At 49.1% G+C, this 16,707-nt stretch overlaps 1 protein-coding gene across 2 annotated transcripts in view; it reads right to left on the bottom strand.

The window, feature by feature from the left end:
- Positions 1 to 16,707, bottom strand: part of LOC138970883 (uncharacterized) — a 77,367-nt gene that overhangs the window by 24,019 nt on the left and 36,641 nt on the right. For both annotated transcript variants that reach the window (XM_070343455.1, XM_070343456.1), the window contains exons 16-19: positions 16,190 to 16,300; positions 14,046 to 14,145; positions 9,312 to 9,432; positions 3,361 to 3,514 (exon numbers count right to left, since the gene is read on the bottom strand). In XM_070343455.1, the coding sequence (XP_070199556.1) occupies positions 3,361 to 3,514; positions 9,312 to 9,432; positions 14,046 to 14,145; positions 16,190 to 16,300 (486 nt within the window). The remainder of the gene's footprint in view (positions 1 to 3,360; positions 3,515 to 9,311; positions 9,433 to 14,045; positions 14,146 to 16,189; positions 16,301 to 16,707) is intronic.

Here is a 16,707-nt window from a genome sequence, read left to right as displayed (position 1 = left end):
GCCCTGCAGGGCGGAATTATCCTGGACAGGGGAGCCTTCTGCCCCGACCAGAGAAGCCGGAACCTCGAACGCACTATCCCGGTAACCCACTTGCTGCCCACTAGTTGCAGCCAGGAAGTGAGGGCCCTGGACGGGCCGCCCGCTACAACAAGCGCGGGGGCTACCAGGATGTGCTGTTCGGGGGGGTTTCATTGGGGGTGGGGCTTGCGCCCCGACCCCCTGGAACCTCCGAACGATTGGCCCCTCTTAGGGTAGGGCGCACCACGGCCTCTACCCCTTGAGGCGAAAGACTGTTTCTGGGCCTTCCCGCCGCCAGACGAGGAAGTCTGAGGCTTGCCTGAAGGCTGAAACTGCGTCTGCGGCTTGCTCTGAGGTTTAGGCACACCCTGCAAAGCGATACGAGCGATCGCAACATCACGCGCATCCTGTGTCTCCCTCTGGAGAGCGTCAAGGGAAGCTTGCCCCAACAGCGACCCCTCCGAGAAGGGCGAGATCTTCAAACTCTCCACGGTGGCATTGTCCCTAAGCCTGGACCCTGTCAAAAAGGCTGATCTTCTGGAGTGCACTGCGTGTGTATACAGCCTGGCGGACAAAGCCATCTGCTCCCTGGTTATCCTAGCCAGAGTTGTCAGGAAAATAGTAGCATCTGCCGGCGACGCATCGAAGCGAAATTCAAAGGGATCGAGCGAAGAGGCAATAGATCTGGACAGTGATCTCTGCAAAGACTCAGACACAGAGGTGAGTTCTAGCAAAGATCTCCCAGTCTCCTCCAAGGCCGCAAGGGAAGACTCAGTGTAAGGGACCGCCCTATCCTTCCCGTAAGCGTCTTCTCTTAACGCAGCGAGTTCCGGAGTCACCGGAAGTACGCCCGAAGGCAGAGCGAAGGAGTCAATGAGGTTGAGTGGCTGTGGGTTCAGTCTGAACTTCGTAGGACCGGAAACAGCTCGAACCCCAGGCTTAGCCAGCCACGGGATAACGTCTTCCGGGACCTCGCCATGTTGAGACAACAGAGGCACCGCCGGCTTACGTCTCCCCCCCAACACGCTTGCCATTTCATAGGCAATGGTTGACGATTCCCGGAAACGGAAGCAAGTTTTCTGTTCCTTCACAATCCGGAAATCGTCAAAAGCCGAAAGGGGTGGAGGAAGCTTATTCTTATTCGCAACCACCCCTTCCGGGAAGTACCTGAATGCCGCTTCGGCTGCCATCGCCACCGCGACTGGCAGCCTAAAGGGCACGTTCGGTTGGGAGTCCTCTACCACAGAGGCAGCACCCTTGTCAGTCACTCCTTCATGCTCAAAATCGCATTCAGGAAGCTGACCCTCAGACGGACACCCCTGGTCCACCCAAGCGCCAGCTTGACTGACTACTTCCTGCCCACCGGGCGGAAGAGGACGAAGAGACTCCCCGAAATTCTCAAAGAGAGAGGGTCGGAGCCCAACATCCTTTCGCTGCTCATCGGGACTTTCAAGGCTAGTGTAGCGCTTTACTGCCTCCTGAGCTCGCACACCACTTTCGCTAGAAAACCTAGGTACTTGTGGCGTCGACATACCTTTGTCAAGAGTCGGCGTGTTCAACAGAGACACCATGCGCACCCCACCGGCCGGCGAGGCATGGACATCAGCCCAAGTCACGGTCGCTGAAGCCTGAGCGGAAGTCGAAGTAGCTGAAGGAGATGGCCGGATCTTGGCTAGAGAGACAGCATCTGTAACACCGGAAGGGAGAGAACGCAATTCCTCCCGAGTAGAGGACAATTCTGACGCTAACTTAGAAACCTGCGCGCTAAGTGTCAATAACAACGAGGCCACGTCCGTGGCCGCTAAACCAGGGCAAAGAGGAGAGCTGGACTGAGTAGGGGCTACCCCCAAACAACTAACATCTTCTGACGTTAAAGTAGTATGACCGGGGGTTGCATGTTTATCTGTCAAAACAGGAGATTTAACGGAAGACGGCTCTGAAGATACAGACGCGGAACGTCCTGCGCCCTTATTCTTCTTCGAACCTTCCTTAGTAGGAGTAGCATCAGGTACCTGTCTCGAACTACTTCTCCTCTTGCCGCTATCTCTAAGCGCGGCCTCAGCCATGGCAAAAGAACTCACAAAAAATTTCACTGAAAAATTTTACAAGTTCAAACAAGCGACAAAAACGTCGCTAAAGTTCCAAAAACAGAAAGATCTCACCACACAGCAAAGGTAAAGGTGAAAACAGCTAGGCGGCAACCAAGGGGCGAAGCCCAAGTCGAAGACTCAGGTGAAAAGCTGCAAAACAGCCGGAGCGTACATCGAGAGCGACCAGTTCACTAGACCGCTGAGTATGGAATGATACAAATGGTGGCGTATGCGCACGCATACGGAAGTCGGACCGGTTATTGGTCTGGCCTTATGGGATTGGTCACTCTTTTTTAGAGTGGTCTCCCTTGTTACCAAGGGGACGCGTGCAGCGTTACCAGCACTAAACTAGGGTTAATTGCTATATGTGAGTTGGGTAAAGATATGTAATTTAAATTAATTCTTTAAAAATTGCTCGCTCTTTACGTAGGGCACCTAGGATGTTCCCGTTTGGTGAGCGTTCAAATGGAAGGGTGATTAATTGTACTGTGTGTAAAAGCCTGACAGTATCTGTGATGGTTTACGGGAGGCTTACTGTCCGGGCGTGAATTCCGGTATTCATAACAGCCGTCCAGCACAAAAACGAGGCGCCATTGTTGTTGAGGACCAAGTCCACGAATATAAATTCTTTGAACATTTCTCACGCTCGACAGAAAGCAGCCAGGATGTTCCCGTTCGGTGAGCGTTCAAATGGAAGTATGCTTGTACTATATGTAGACGCTCGGGGAGCTCTGTGATGGTTTACGGGAGGCTTACTGTGCCTTTAAGCAATATTTAGACTATTATCAAAACCCACACCCCATAACCTTTAGAGAGGCCCCCCTTCACTCTCCATTCCCACCTCTCATCCAAAACAGCTTCACTCTCCATTCCCACCTCTCATCCAAAACAGCTGACATAAAAGCTCTGGGAAAGTGGTTGATACATGTTGATGACAAACACACACAAAACGCTCTTAGTAATACATATAACAACTTTAAATGACTGGCCAGAAGTTGCTCTCTTACTAAAACCAATGTGAAATGACTGGTGAGAAGTGTTTGCCAGTAAGCAGACAGACAGGAGCCACATACCTGCAGTGTCTCCGGGTCCTTACTAATACCAATGTGAAATGACTGGAGAAAAGTGTTGGCCAGTTAGCAGACAGAGACATTACCACACACCTGCAGTGTCTCCAGGTCCTTACTAATACCAATGTGAAATGACTGGAGAGAAGTGTTGGCCAGTCAGCAGACAGAGACAAGCCACACACCTGCAGTGTCTCCAGGTCCTTGGCGCGGTGCAGGGGGGTGGCCCCCTTGTAGTCCCTCAGGTCAACATCCACACGCAGCTGCAGCAGGTCCTTGACGATGGCCTGGTAACCATAGTAGCTGGCTGTGTGCAGCAGTGTGCTCCCATTGATACACCTGCAAGACAAGAATACATGCAGGTATACAACAGTGGGTAAAGGGCAATAACCCGATTAAATTACATATTCTTACACCAACTCTCATATATGCATTGACAACGATTTCACATGCTAGGGGTCGAAAACCCACTCAAAATACCTGCCCTTTTAAGGGAGGTAACCAAGTAAAAAAGACGCTGTCTGCCGTTGCTATGATACGGCCTTGGTTACCCATCATGCACATCTGCTCACATGTGCATCGGCTTCCTGCTGTATGTCCTTTGCGACTTCGACCCCACGAGGATAGGACGGACGAATTCTTACACTCAGGCAATCAGAGGCCGCTGTCTTGAGGACAACCGGCCTTGAAGCTTCGTACCTGCTCGTTTTCTCGCCAGATTAACGGTGAGATCGTTTCAATTCATTTATAACCTGTAACTTCTGCGGAAGGAGTTCCTAGAAAAGATTTTTCTTTTGTTCAGTGACTTGTTGTCTTTGCAAGGCCGACATGGATAAAGATAAACAGAAGCCTTGTGTGAGGCAGGGGGAGTCTAAAGACGCTAGCACACCCAAGAAAGGAAAGAAGGGTAAAGCTAACAAGTCGCGTAAGGCGAAATAACTACATTTAGTCAAGCTGTCGAACTCATGGAATGAAACTGAACGCACTGTATTTTTTCACCAAGACAGTACAGCTTCGTCAATCCCCGCGAGAAGGAAATCGCTCACCTCCCACGTGCAAAACGCAGTGAAACTAACACGCCAGAATAGCGCGGTAGCTTATTGTGCTAAGCAGGAAAGCGCGCTTTTCTGTATACTTGTTAACTTTCTGAGATTGTTTTGAATACAACCTATCATATCTATATGTTTTTGGAATCAGAAAATGATAAAGAATAAGATGAAATCCTTTTTGGATCGATTTCTTAAATTTTAATCGTAAGACTAATTAATCTATTTTCGTTAATTGTGATCACATTTTAAGAGTAAACATAACATATGTATATATTTTTAGATTCAGAATGTGATGAAGAATACGATGCAATCAATTTTAAATCTGTTTGCGAAAAATCGATTTTAATGACAACTTTAATGAGCAAACTCATTAATTAATTTTTAAGCCTCCAAGCTGAAATGCAATACCAAAGTCCGGGCTTCGTCGAAGATTACTTGACCAAAATGTCAACCAATTTGGTTAAAAAATGAGAGCGTGACAGTGCCGCCTCAACTTTCACGAAAAGCTGGATATGACGTCATCAAAGACATTTATCAAAAAAATGAAAAAAAACGTCTGGAGATACCATACTCAGGATCTCTCATGTCAAGTTTCATGAAGATCGGTCCAGTAGTTTTCTCTGAATCGCTCTACACACACACACACACACACACACACACAGAGACACACATACACCACGACCCTCGTCTCGATTCCCCCCTCTACGCTAAAACATTTAGTCAAAACTTGACTAAATGTAAAAAGGAGGAAAATCCCGCAACCAATACATGTTGTCTGGTTACCATCCCTTCTTCTAGCCCTTCTCTGTCTTCCCAGCCCGCTTCATCCACACCTTCTAAAGAAGACACGGTAAGTTCGCTGCGTTCTGAAATGGTGGAACTTATCGCTAGGCAGCTTGACGCACGCGTCGCCGCCTCGGCATTTACCCCCTCTGTAGGGAATTGTAGCTCTTTAGCGTATGTATTGCCTTCCTCCACAGAGACGGCGACGGATGTTCGCTCTGGCCCGGGGGCGTTCCACACTGGATCGCCAAGACAAGAGGCTTCCCCTTTAGGTAAGCGTAAACAAAAGGGGATACCGGCGCTTTTGACCAACCTCTAGGGCCTCAATCTCTCGCCTTGTGCGGAGTTGACTGTTCTAAGAGGCAGTGCCCCCTCCCTCGGGAGGCGGCCAGGTCTGCTCGCTACCTGCCTCTCGCAACTCAATCTAGTGTTCGCACAGTGGAGTCGGTCATGCAGCCCCCCTACCTACGGGAGGGGGGATGGGGGGCGCAAGGTGAGTGGACTGGTATGGGCCTACGTGGCGAGGACCGGATTGCCGGCAGAACCACATCCCACCCTCTAGGGGAGGGGTCACGGCCTCAGTCAAGGGCGGCCTTTCCAGGCTTCGCTACATACCCCCTCACTTCCCCCTTCTATGGGGGAGGCTGTGACAGCTACCAACCCCTTTCTGCCCACAGTGCACGACTGGCGTGAAGCTGGGCTACTGCAGTCGCAGTATTGGGCGGATGGACAGCCTTTTCAGGCGGCGTGCCATACCCCCCCCACTCCCGCCTTTTGGGCAGGACACAGCTAGAGCTGAGACTGTACTACGGCTTTCGCAGCACGGGGAAAACGGGCGGCCGGTTCAGGCTTGGCCACGTACCCCCTCCCTCCCGCTTTTTAAGCAAGAGGCTGCTTCATCTACCCACACCCTTCCGCCCCAGAGGCGCGATAGGGGTGGGAATGAAACATCGCTGTCTCAGCATGGGGAATACGAGCGACCTTTGCACGGTGTGTCACGTACCCCCTCTCCCCCGCCTGTCAGGCAGGACGCTGTGTTTACCACTCACCCTCTTCCGCCTTCGAGGCATGATAGAGGTGACACGCTTTCTCAGCATGTGGAGTATGGTAGGCCCCTTGCAACAACTGAGCATACCTACCCCTTCCAGCCTGTTCAGCTAGAACAACAAGGGTTAGAATGCGGTGGCGCACCCGACTCCCCGCCAGAGTGGCAAGACACTGCTTCCGCGCTCAGGGACTCGGACTCCTTTGAGGAGGAAGACAACTGCACAGCTCTGCCGTTGGACTTTCGGCTAGCCACCCAGAAAGTGGCCGACGTGCACACATGGGCAATCACACAGTCTCCGGGCTTTGGACACAGACGCAACCCCTATGGCATATCAATCGCCTAGAGTTAGAAGCTGTGGCTCTCAGCCTGCAAGCCTTCCTCTCACTTGTCAGAGGCAAGCACGTCCTACTGCATACGGACAATACGACTGTGGCAGCCTATGTCAACAAGCAGGGAGGAGCAAGATCTCTCTCCCTGTCAGACAGGGCATGCGAGATGCTGAAATGGTGTCAGCTCCACCAAGTCAACATCTCAGCAAAATATCTCCCCGGCAGGCTCAACACCCTGGCCGACTCACTGAGCAGGTCCTCACATGTCCTGCACATGGAATGGACAATAACACACAATGCGCTTCAACGCCTGTGAGTCCAAGCAGAGAAACCTATGATAGACCTCTTTGCAACCAGGTATTCAAAGAGGCTTCCTATTTTGGTGTCCCTGTTTCCGGACCCAGAGGCTTGGCAAAGCAACGCCCTCGAGATCCCGTGGACAGGCCTGCAAGCCTATGAATCCCTCCCTTCCAGCTACTCAAGAAGGTAGTGAGGAAAGCGGACTTGGAACGGTCAGCGCTTCTACTGGTAGCTCCCATGTGGCCAGCGCGGCCCTGGTACCCAGACCTCCTGCGTCTGGCCAAAGGCCCCCCCATACCTCTAAACCTCGTGATAGGAGACCTGGTTCAACCAAGAACAGGCATCCCACACAACGCCCCACAGTCCCTCCGCCTTCACGGATGGAGGTTGTGAGGACGGCCCTACAGAACTCAGGCGCATCCAACCTTACGCTGGACCTAGTGCAAAAGGCCCACTGGGCTTCCACTTCCTCAGTTTACGCCTCTCATTGGGCAGCTTGGTCAAGGTGGTGCCATGAGCACGGGGTCAACTCAAACTCACCTCGCTCGATTCAGGTAGCGAACCACCTTTCCTCCTTGGAGCCACAAGGTCAGGCGCTCAGTTATCGCGGCGACCCAAAAACAAACAGGCCGCTCTATTGACGTTCACGGTGTCATCGCGGGCGTGATCAAGGGGGCCGTGTTAAAAGAGGTTAAGACGTGCACACCGGTCCCAGCATGGGATTTGTTTCTAGTATTGGAATTTTTACGTTCTTCGGCGTTCGAACCCCTACACGGTGCGAGTTTACACAACCTAACTCGTAAGACCCTATTTCTCTTATTCCTGGCGACAGCCCGCAGGGGCAGCGAAATACACGCGCTTTCGGTTTTACCGGAGGACGTAGCCTTTGAACAAAACGGGTCAGTTTCACTGCATTTCACGCCCGAATTTCTAGCCAAAAATCAGAAACCAGGTCAATCCCCCCCCCCAGTGATTGAAGTCCCTCCTCTCACGAGAATACTCGTTCCAGGGGATCCCGATCTAACCAACTGTCCGGTTAGAGCTTTAACCTCCTACCTAGCTCGCACAAAGCCGATCAGAGCAGAGAGCTGCTCTTGTTTTTATCACTTAACACTAAACGTGAGAAAGTCATTTCTAAATAGACACTCACAAGGTGGGTTGCAACCCTCATCAGGCAGGCTTACCTCCTTGGAGCCACAAGGCGAAAGGTGGTTCGCTACCTGAATCGAGCGAGGTGAGTCAAAAAGGGGGGGGGGGACAGTTCCCCCTCTGTCCTTGACAAGGGTACATGAGTCCAGGGCCTGGGCTTCTTCTCTGGCTGTTTTACGGTCAGGTCGCCTAGGCGAGGTCATGCAAACAGCCTACTGGAGATCAGAAGACGCCTTTATTAATTTTTACCTAAGAGATGTCTCCTGCATGCGACTAGATGGGTCTAGTTCATTGCCCGCGTTAGTCGCCGCAAGACAAGTTCACTCTAGGACATAAGTAAGTACCCTCCACCTTTAGGAGGAATCTGCATATTATTATTATTATGGGGAGCTTATATAGCGCGAACCACAACTGTGCTCTCCGCGCTTTACATATTAATTTCTGCCGTTTGAAATGTACAGACAGACAAACAGAAATTTTTTACACACAATATATAACGCATTCACATCGACCAGCAAACTTCAAGCCTATTAGGCGAACATTCACCTTTCACGGCCTATTGAGAGTTTGTGTAAGAATATGTAATTTAATAGAACATTTCAATAATAAATAATCTCATAGTTAATACCCTCCCAGCTTCTTAATTTCTAAGGGATTTTGGAAGTCGCAAATGACATACGGCAGGAAGCCAGCGCACACGTGAGCAGATGTGCATGATGGGTAACCAAGGCCGTATCATAGCAACGGCAGATGGCGTCTTTTTTACTTGGTTACCTACCGTAAAAGGGCAGGTATTTTGAGTGGGTTTTCGACCCCCAGCATGTGAAATCGTTGTCAATGCATATATGAGAGTTGGGTAAGCATATTTATCAAATGAAAATGTATTACTGAAATTTTCGATTTAGCCCCATTCGAGGTTCACGGTTCCACTGAGTGAATCTCATATGGTCGCTCTTCTTTCAGTTGTGACGTCACTTCTACTGGGTTAATTCCAGATTATGCCATCACCAAGCTCACATGCTTACAAGCTTGTCTTGTTCAGATATTGCACCCCTCTTCCCCAGTCACTGCCCTGCACCCCTCTTCCCCAGTCACTGCCCTGCACCCCTCTTCCCCAGTCACTGCCCTGCACCCCTCTTCCCCAGTCACTGCCCTGCACCCCTGCCAACATACAGTTGTGAAGATAAGTCTGGTAACCAAAATGTTTCTTTCTCCGCTACACCTTTTTCTTCTTGCAAGAGATGCACAGAGTGAAGCATAGGTCTGCAAACTGTACTGATACAAAATAAGGAAAATGTAAACTGTAAAAAATAGAGCACTATCTCCAGTAATAGGGTGTGTTAAGATAATTTTTCTCATCCGAAGGGCTCATCAAAAAGAGAATGTATAAAACTTGACTGAAAAGGCATTGAATGATCAGCAAAGTGTTGTTAAATGTCCTTGTCTTCACATTCGTCCAATGAAATTTCAGACCCTACCTGCTGCGAAGACAGGAGAACTCGTGTCTGCCAGAAATGTGATCTTTCACCGTTTCATCCAGCACCTCATAGTCACCGTTCATAATCTTGGGAACAATGGCTGAGTAGTGCTCATAAAGACCTGAACAGAAACATGAATAAGAAAATCTAGTCAAACAAACAAACAAAAACATAAAGTTGGCAAAACAATTATTGCAACAAATTTCAAACCCAAATTAAAGCATTAATTCCTGTGTCATTTAATTAAAACTGTATTTGCCAGTTAAGGCCGTTCACTTAACCTTCAGGATCACCTTTTGGATTAAATATTTCGTTTACAGGGATCACGTGACCGCCGGTCAAGTAAGGGTACCCTCAAAATCGACCAGACAAAAACGAGAGAGCCGAATGAGAAATAGACAAAAAATCACAATGAGGGGCATACACAGAGAAAGTGGAGGACCTATGTGCTTCATGCACCCAGACCAGAGTCATAACCCACGATCTGTAACACAAACAGCACAAACTCCAGCCCTGTATGCAGAAGGCCCAACCCGTGTGCAAGCCCTGAGAGGACCTGCTGAGCGAGCCTAAAGACGCTCTATTCTCTCCTGTGAAGGACGAACCTTCCAAGAGAAAGTGTCGAACTAGAAAAACTCTGGGATGGGGACAGCTCGGATTTTGCCTGGTTTACTGAGAACCCCAGGAAAAGAGTCTGGTTCAACACGATCTGAATGTGCAGCTGGCAACCTGATGACTCTGATACAAGATCAACCAGCCACCAAGGTACGCCCAGAGACGAATACCTCTCTGTCTGATCAGAACACCCAACTGACTGTCCACCATGATAAAAATCCATGGAGACAGCAACAGTCTGAAGGGCCGAGCCCTGAACTGAAAACACCTGGTGCCTCCAGCAGAAACGGAGCCACTTCCTGTCTGCATTACGCATAAGGCAGGCTCGTGTGAGAGCACAGAGGAAAATCTCAGCAAAAGCTGAAAACTCCAAACCATGCTGTCCCACCTCCTCCAGAGAGGAGAGGGAGGAGTCACTGAATCGAAACCCCACTTTGTGACCGGGAGAGCATTAATGCGCTGCTACTTGACCTTGAAAGAAGGGTAAGACTGAGGCTTCCGAGTAGGGTATAACAAAAAACCCAAACAATGCCTGTCCCTTCCTTCCTGTAGCAGGTGTGACAACGAACCCTTGAAAAAGAAGGAGATCACACCAGGTGAAGACAGTGTGGGCACACTGCCAAAACACCCACTCTCTCTGTGGTCTGTTTGTGAAGCAACACGACTAGCTCCGCTGGAACAGGAAAGCTAGCCCGTGGCAACGAAAAAGTCTGGATTAGATTCTGAGACTTGACATTCCAACTATCTTCTTCTGCACTAAAAGTGAGAACGAAGTATCCCGAACCTAGAAACCAGCCACTGGCTAGCAGAAGTAGGAGTGGGACCATGTGCATGAAGCAGCGGGAAAGGTGTAGGCTGGAGACCACTACCCTGAGGTGCGGGTCAAGCCGAAAGCTGCGACATGAGGTAGGCAATCACAGGAGACCCAACAAATCAAAAAGATTGCGAGTCAGCCCGTAGACTTAAGGTCATCCGCGGCAGAGGGGGGAAGAGAGACACCATGCTCTGAATCCTCCACCCATTCCGGGAAATATTAAGCTACCCCAACAGCTGCTTTTGCATAGCGAGCCTACCAGCAGTAGGCAGCGCTACCACTCTTCCTCCTGCACAACGGAGTCCTAATCCCCACCCGCCGCTGCGTCAAAACACCAAGGCGGGGAGACGGGGGAGGCAGCGCACTAAAACTCCAATTGATATACATGCCAAGAGTGCGAGTGAAAGCGAGCTTTGTCTGCCCAACAAACCACACCGCTAACCTGCCCCGAGGGGGGAGAGGGGTGGGTATTTGGTACAGCGCCCTGCCGAGAAGGAGGGCGAACGGGGATACGAGACAAAACCGAGACCGGTCAGTCAAGCCCGCCCGCTGTGAGCTTTTCTTTGTTATACCAGACAAAGCCGAGAGTGGACAGCCAAGCCCGCCCGCTGTGAGCTTTCCCTTTAGCTAGAGAAGCGTCCGAGCGCAAAGAAGAGGTCTGACAGATTAAGCCTACCCATCTCCTCCAGAGAGGGGAGAGAAGAATCAGAGTCGACCTCCCTCTTTTGCTGAGGGTTGTTTGGGCAACAAGGCAACAAACTCCAACAGAATCGGGAACGTTGCCCTTGGCAAAGCCAAAGTCTGAATAAAATTCCTAGACTTGACGCTCCAGTCCACCGTCTTCTGCACCAATGGAGAAAAAGAAATGGTCTGGGCACTTGAAGCCAGCCACGGGCTTAGCAGAAGGAGGCGCTGGACCATGCGCATGCAACAGCGGCAAGGAGTAGGCGAAAGACCGCTCCCCTGAGGAGCATGCCTGGCCAAAAGTTGTGACATGTGGTAAGCCACGGCGGGAGACTCTACAAATCAAAAAGATTGTGAGTCCACCCGCTAAGGCTGAAAGTCATCCGCAGCAGAAGGGGGGAAAGAGACACCTTGGTCTGAATCCACCACCCCCTCCGGGAAATAAACCGCTGCCACAGAAGCCGCTTTCCTCATAGCCTGCCTAAACACAATAGGCAAAGCTACACACTCTTCCTCTTCCTCAGAAGAATCCGAGTCCCCACCATTCATTGTGTCACCGCACAAAGGAAGGGGGACTGGGGAATCAAAAGCGTGCTCCGCCCCACTTGCCAACCACCACCACTCCCCACCATCCATTGTGTCACCGCACAAAGGAGGGGAGACTGGGGAATGAAAAGCGTGCTCCGCCCCACATGCCAACCACCACCACTCCCCAGCCCCAAAGGGGAAGAGGAGTAGACAGCCGGCACAGCACCCTGCCGAGAAGGAGGGTGGACGGGGGCACTGAACAAAGCCGAGACAGGCCCATTGTTCCCCAACCGCTGTGCGGGAGGCTGGCCCCAGTCAACAAAACCAGTCTGACTAGTTTGAGCCACCCCGACACCCGCGTGGGGAGGGAGATGGCCCGTCACAGCAGAAAAACAACCCCGAGAGGGGTAAGACGGAGTGAGAGACGAGACCGAATACGGCCGCCCCCACCCGTCCACCTGCTGGAGTCCTGTAGCCCCACCGCCCACCCACCCCGAGGGGGGAGGGGGGCGGTTGCCGGGCAAGGACAATAGAGGCATAGACTGAGAAGACAGTCCAACAGCGCCCACCCGATCCTGCCCAGAGGGCGGGAAAGGGTGGGCCGCCGCCACAGCCTCCACCCGATCCTGCCCGGAGGGCGGGAAAGGGTGGGCCACTGACACAGCCCCCTGCCCCCATTGAGGCAGAGTGGGAACCAGCCCAGGCTGTGACTTACCGTGCCCCCCCACTCCCCCTTCCAAACGGTAAGGGGGCTGCATGCCCGACTCAGCTGTGCTAAAAGCAAGGAGAGCGGGCAGAGACAGGCGGGGAGCAGGCACCCTCTCCCTACGGTGAGAGTACTCGTGAACAACCCAGTACTACCAGAGGCAGAAAGGGCTGAACCGAACTGGCCATTTGCACCAGACCACGGTGCGAAGCAGGAACACCCCCCCCCCATCCCCCAACGCACCGAGAAATACCGGAGGTAATCAGAGTGGTCAGAGGCAGGTAGGGAGCAGGCCCCCCCTCCTGAAAGGAGAGGGTGCTCGCGAACAACCCAGAGCCACCAGAGGCAAAAAAGGGCTGAACCGAACTGGCCATTTGCACCAGACCATGATGCGAAGCTGCCAAGGAGTACGCCGCCACAGTGGGCGGGCCGATCGTGCCTGAAACAGCTGAGAAATAAACACATATTTCATCGTTAAGTCCCCCGAAAGTGGAAGACACTGACTGGTTCTCCTTAAGAGGAGAGGCGGGCTGGGAAGAAAAAACGAAACCTTATCCGCACGAATAGCTACTACAAAAGAAGTACTACTCAAAGGGTCGACGACCCGCACAGAGGTTTCTAAATAGGGCTAGCAGCCTTATTCACTTCCTGCCTCGCACTAAGTTACTGCTTGCTATCGGCCATCTTGTAAATGGCCGAAAATCGTAGTCCACCAGAAAAGTAAATTTCTGAAGCGGCTGTAAACAAGCAGCTAACAAACAACAATTCAATTCAATAAAAAGGACAGGTCTCACCAAAAGAAAGGCGAACAGGTAAAAGCCCCCCCAAGCCCGTATCGTCACAAAGACGGCTAGGGAAAGCCAAGTGAGCAGTCGAATTCCGCACGTCTGACGTGTGTCGTCGAAAGTCGAGAATGATTATTCCGGATGCCGGCGCTCACGTGGTGCGCGGGGGGGTTATGGGTGACCAAGTGGGTTCAGGGCATAGCAACGGCTATGGCGTCTGTTTTTTAGCTTGGTTACCACCTTTCAAGGGCAGGTAATTTGAGTAGTGTTTCGACATCGAGCATGTGAGATTGAAGTCAATGCATTTATGAGAATTGCGGTAAGAATATGTAATTTAATAAGATTTTGAAAAATGGAATACAGGAAACTCCGACTGGCCTAACAAGCCACACTGATGCAAGTTTTTCTCACACAGTAAAAGTGGGGCTGTATAAGCTCAGAAGGGCATTATTCACACAATACTCCAAATCTCCCCAGCAAGTCAAAATATGACTTACTCGAGCGAACGTATCAAGCCTGTAAAGAGGTCACCAAAAGCTTGCCTGCTGACTTAAGTCGAAGACTTATCTTGAAGGTGTTCCATGTAAAGAGGTGCCACTCACCAACTATGTACTGTCTGAGTTCGTCGTTCTTCACACTCTCCAGCGGTGTCATCTTCTTGCTGTTCTTACCGTGCATGTCACAGCCCCACTCAATCAGAAGCTGCAATACACAGTGCATCCTTTATTTGGAACGTTTACACTATGGTCACTGCGTATTGGTGTATTGAATTCACACGACAAAATCATTGCAGCTGTGCGTGTTAACTTTGTTCCAATGTGATTTTTTTTAACATTTCAGCTTCACATCAGAATATAAACTGAGCAAAAAAATTATTGCACCCATATTCGTACCCCAACTAAAACGTTCATTCCCGTGTCATTTTATTCAAACTGTGTATGCCATTAAAGGCCCTGCATTTGGCTACCTGGCACACTTTTCGGATTAAAGATTTCTGTTATAGGTATCACGTGACCGCCGCCGAAGTAAGGGTACCCCCAAAATTGACCTGACAAAAACGTAAAGTACCATTTAAAAAATCGACAAAAATTCAGAATAGGCTTAACTTGGTAACATTTAAAACGAGGAGAAAGCCAAATCAATTTTCTATTCAGAACAGGTTGTTTTGTTTTGTTATCTTGCGTATCTCTTGTGTTATGTCATTTCTACTGATGCAGGTGTGGAGCGCATGAGCAGTAGAAAACGAGAGGTTTTTGCGTCCATTTTGAGGGGTACCATGACAAAAAGCGCTATATTTCAGAAACGACTGAATGGATTGATTCGAAACTTTTAAGATCTGAAGTCTATATACGAGACGTATGTCCAGTAAAATTTCGCATCGTTACAGGTATTTGTTGAGATGATAAGCAATCTTCCGAAAAATGTTTTAAAACGTGTCATAGGTTAAAAGGTTTACATCCAACAAAATCATGACTTTGCATGCATACAGACAAATAAATGTTAAAAATACTGCCAAAGTGTCATTTAAATACAATCACTAGTTTACTTTTCCTAGTCCTGTAAACACGATCAATTTTGGGGGGAGAATTGCAATGCGACAGCCATGTTCAATCATCCGTGACCCCAGCATGTTTTGAGAGGCATTCAGCGATAACCGCTGTCAATAGCAAACAGCCTGAACGTTCCATTTTTGTCTCATGTGTTTACATGGCTAGCAAATGTCCGTCAGTAGACATACTCAAATGAAACTTTGGCAGTTTCTGTAACAACCATTTGTCTGTATGCATGCAAAGTTATGAATTTTTGGTATGTAAATTGACAAACCTGTGACGGGTTTAAAAACATTTTCCGGAAGAGTGCATAACATCTAAGTACAAACCTGTAGTGATCCACAATGTCACGCAGAATAAGTCTAGTATGTAGACTTCAGATCCTGAAAGTTTCGAATCAATCCATTAAGACATTGCTGAACTACAGCGCTTTTTGTCACAGTACCCCTCAAAATGGACGCAAAATCCTCTCGTTTTCTACTGCTCATGCGTTCCACACCTTCATCAGTAGAAATGACATAACACAAGATATACACAAGATAGCAAAACAAAACTACCTTTTCTGGATAGATAAACAATTTTTCTTTCTTCTCATATGTAAAAGTTGCCAAGCTGCGCCTATTCTGAATTTTTGTCGATTTTTTAAATGGTACCTTACGTTTTTGTCAGGTCGATTTTGGGGGTACCCTTACTTCAGCGGCGGTCACGTGATACCTATAACAGAAATCTTTGATCCGAAAAGTGTGCCAGGTAGCCAAGTGCAGGGCCTTTAATGGCATATAACGTTTGAATAAAATGACACGGGAATGAATGTTTTAGTTGGGGTACGAAAATGGGTGCAATAATTTTTTTGCTCAGTTTAGTTTCTGCCTCTAATATAGTGTGCAAAAATGTATGAAATGGCAAGCTTAATTTGACCTCTGGTCACAAAAATCAAGATTTCAACTCAGACTGAAGGAAGAAGTTCTGGAGTTGATCAAGCATGATAAAGTTGCTCTTTTCTTCCCCTCTTCGCAAAAGAAAATATTAAAAAAATCCACAAGAAATACAGGAATGGCATGGTTATACAAAAAAGAGTCAATAAAGTGATCACCTATCAAAACTACTTGCAAGGCATTATCTGCTCTTGTTATAGAATCATTCAGCCATTGCATAAACACTATTCACTGAGCAGAATGAAATGCACAGATACTTACATGACAGATGCGACGCTGCAAGCCCTCAATGGACATGTAGATAGGGGTACAGCGGAAGTTGTTCTTGGCGTTGATGTTGGCTCCGTTCTCCAGCAACAAGCGCACTACGTCCTGAAACATGGCACAGTTCTCACACTGACACAAAGACAAATCAAAGCCTGCATTCCACATAATGCCTGGACAGTTTAGTCACAAGACAAAATCTGAAAAGAACATTGAACAGTTTTGACAGGTTAACAAAAAAACTGGAAAATCATTGACAATGAGAAATGGATCATTTAGTAGATGCCATGAGAGAAACAGATTGGGAAGAGCTAAATCCATGAAATCCAAAAACAATAGACTGCTAAGCTAAATCCATGATTTAATATTCTAGAACAGCATGTCCACAAATCATTATTTTCGTCTGTGCCTGGTCTTTTCAGACAAGAACATAGCTGCACAGTTTCAAAGTCATTGATCCTGCACAGAAAGAGTGAGGCCCTTTCCAATGATAGCAAATGAACATCATGACAATA

Source organism: Littorina saxatilis, linkage group LG7 (genome assembly GCF_037325665.1).
Source record: "Littorina saxatilis isolate snail1 linkage group LG7, US_GU_Lsax_2.0, whole genome shotgun sequence".
NCBI classification, from domain to species: domain Eukaryota; kingdom Metazoa; phylum Mollusca; class Gastropoda; order Littorinimorpha; family Littorinidae; genus Littorina; species Littorina saxatilis.
Note: the sequence above shows the minus strand (reverse complement) of the source record. Positions and strands in the feature narration are given on the sequence as shown.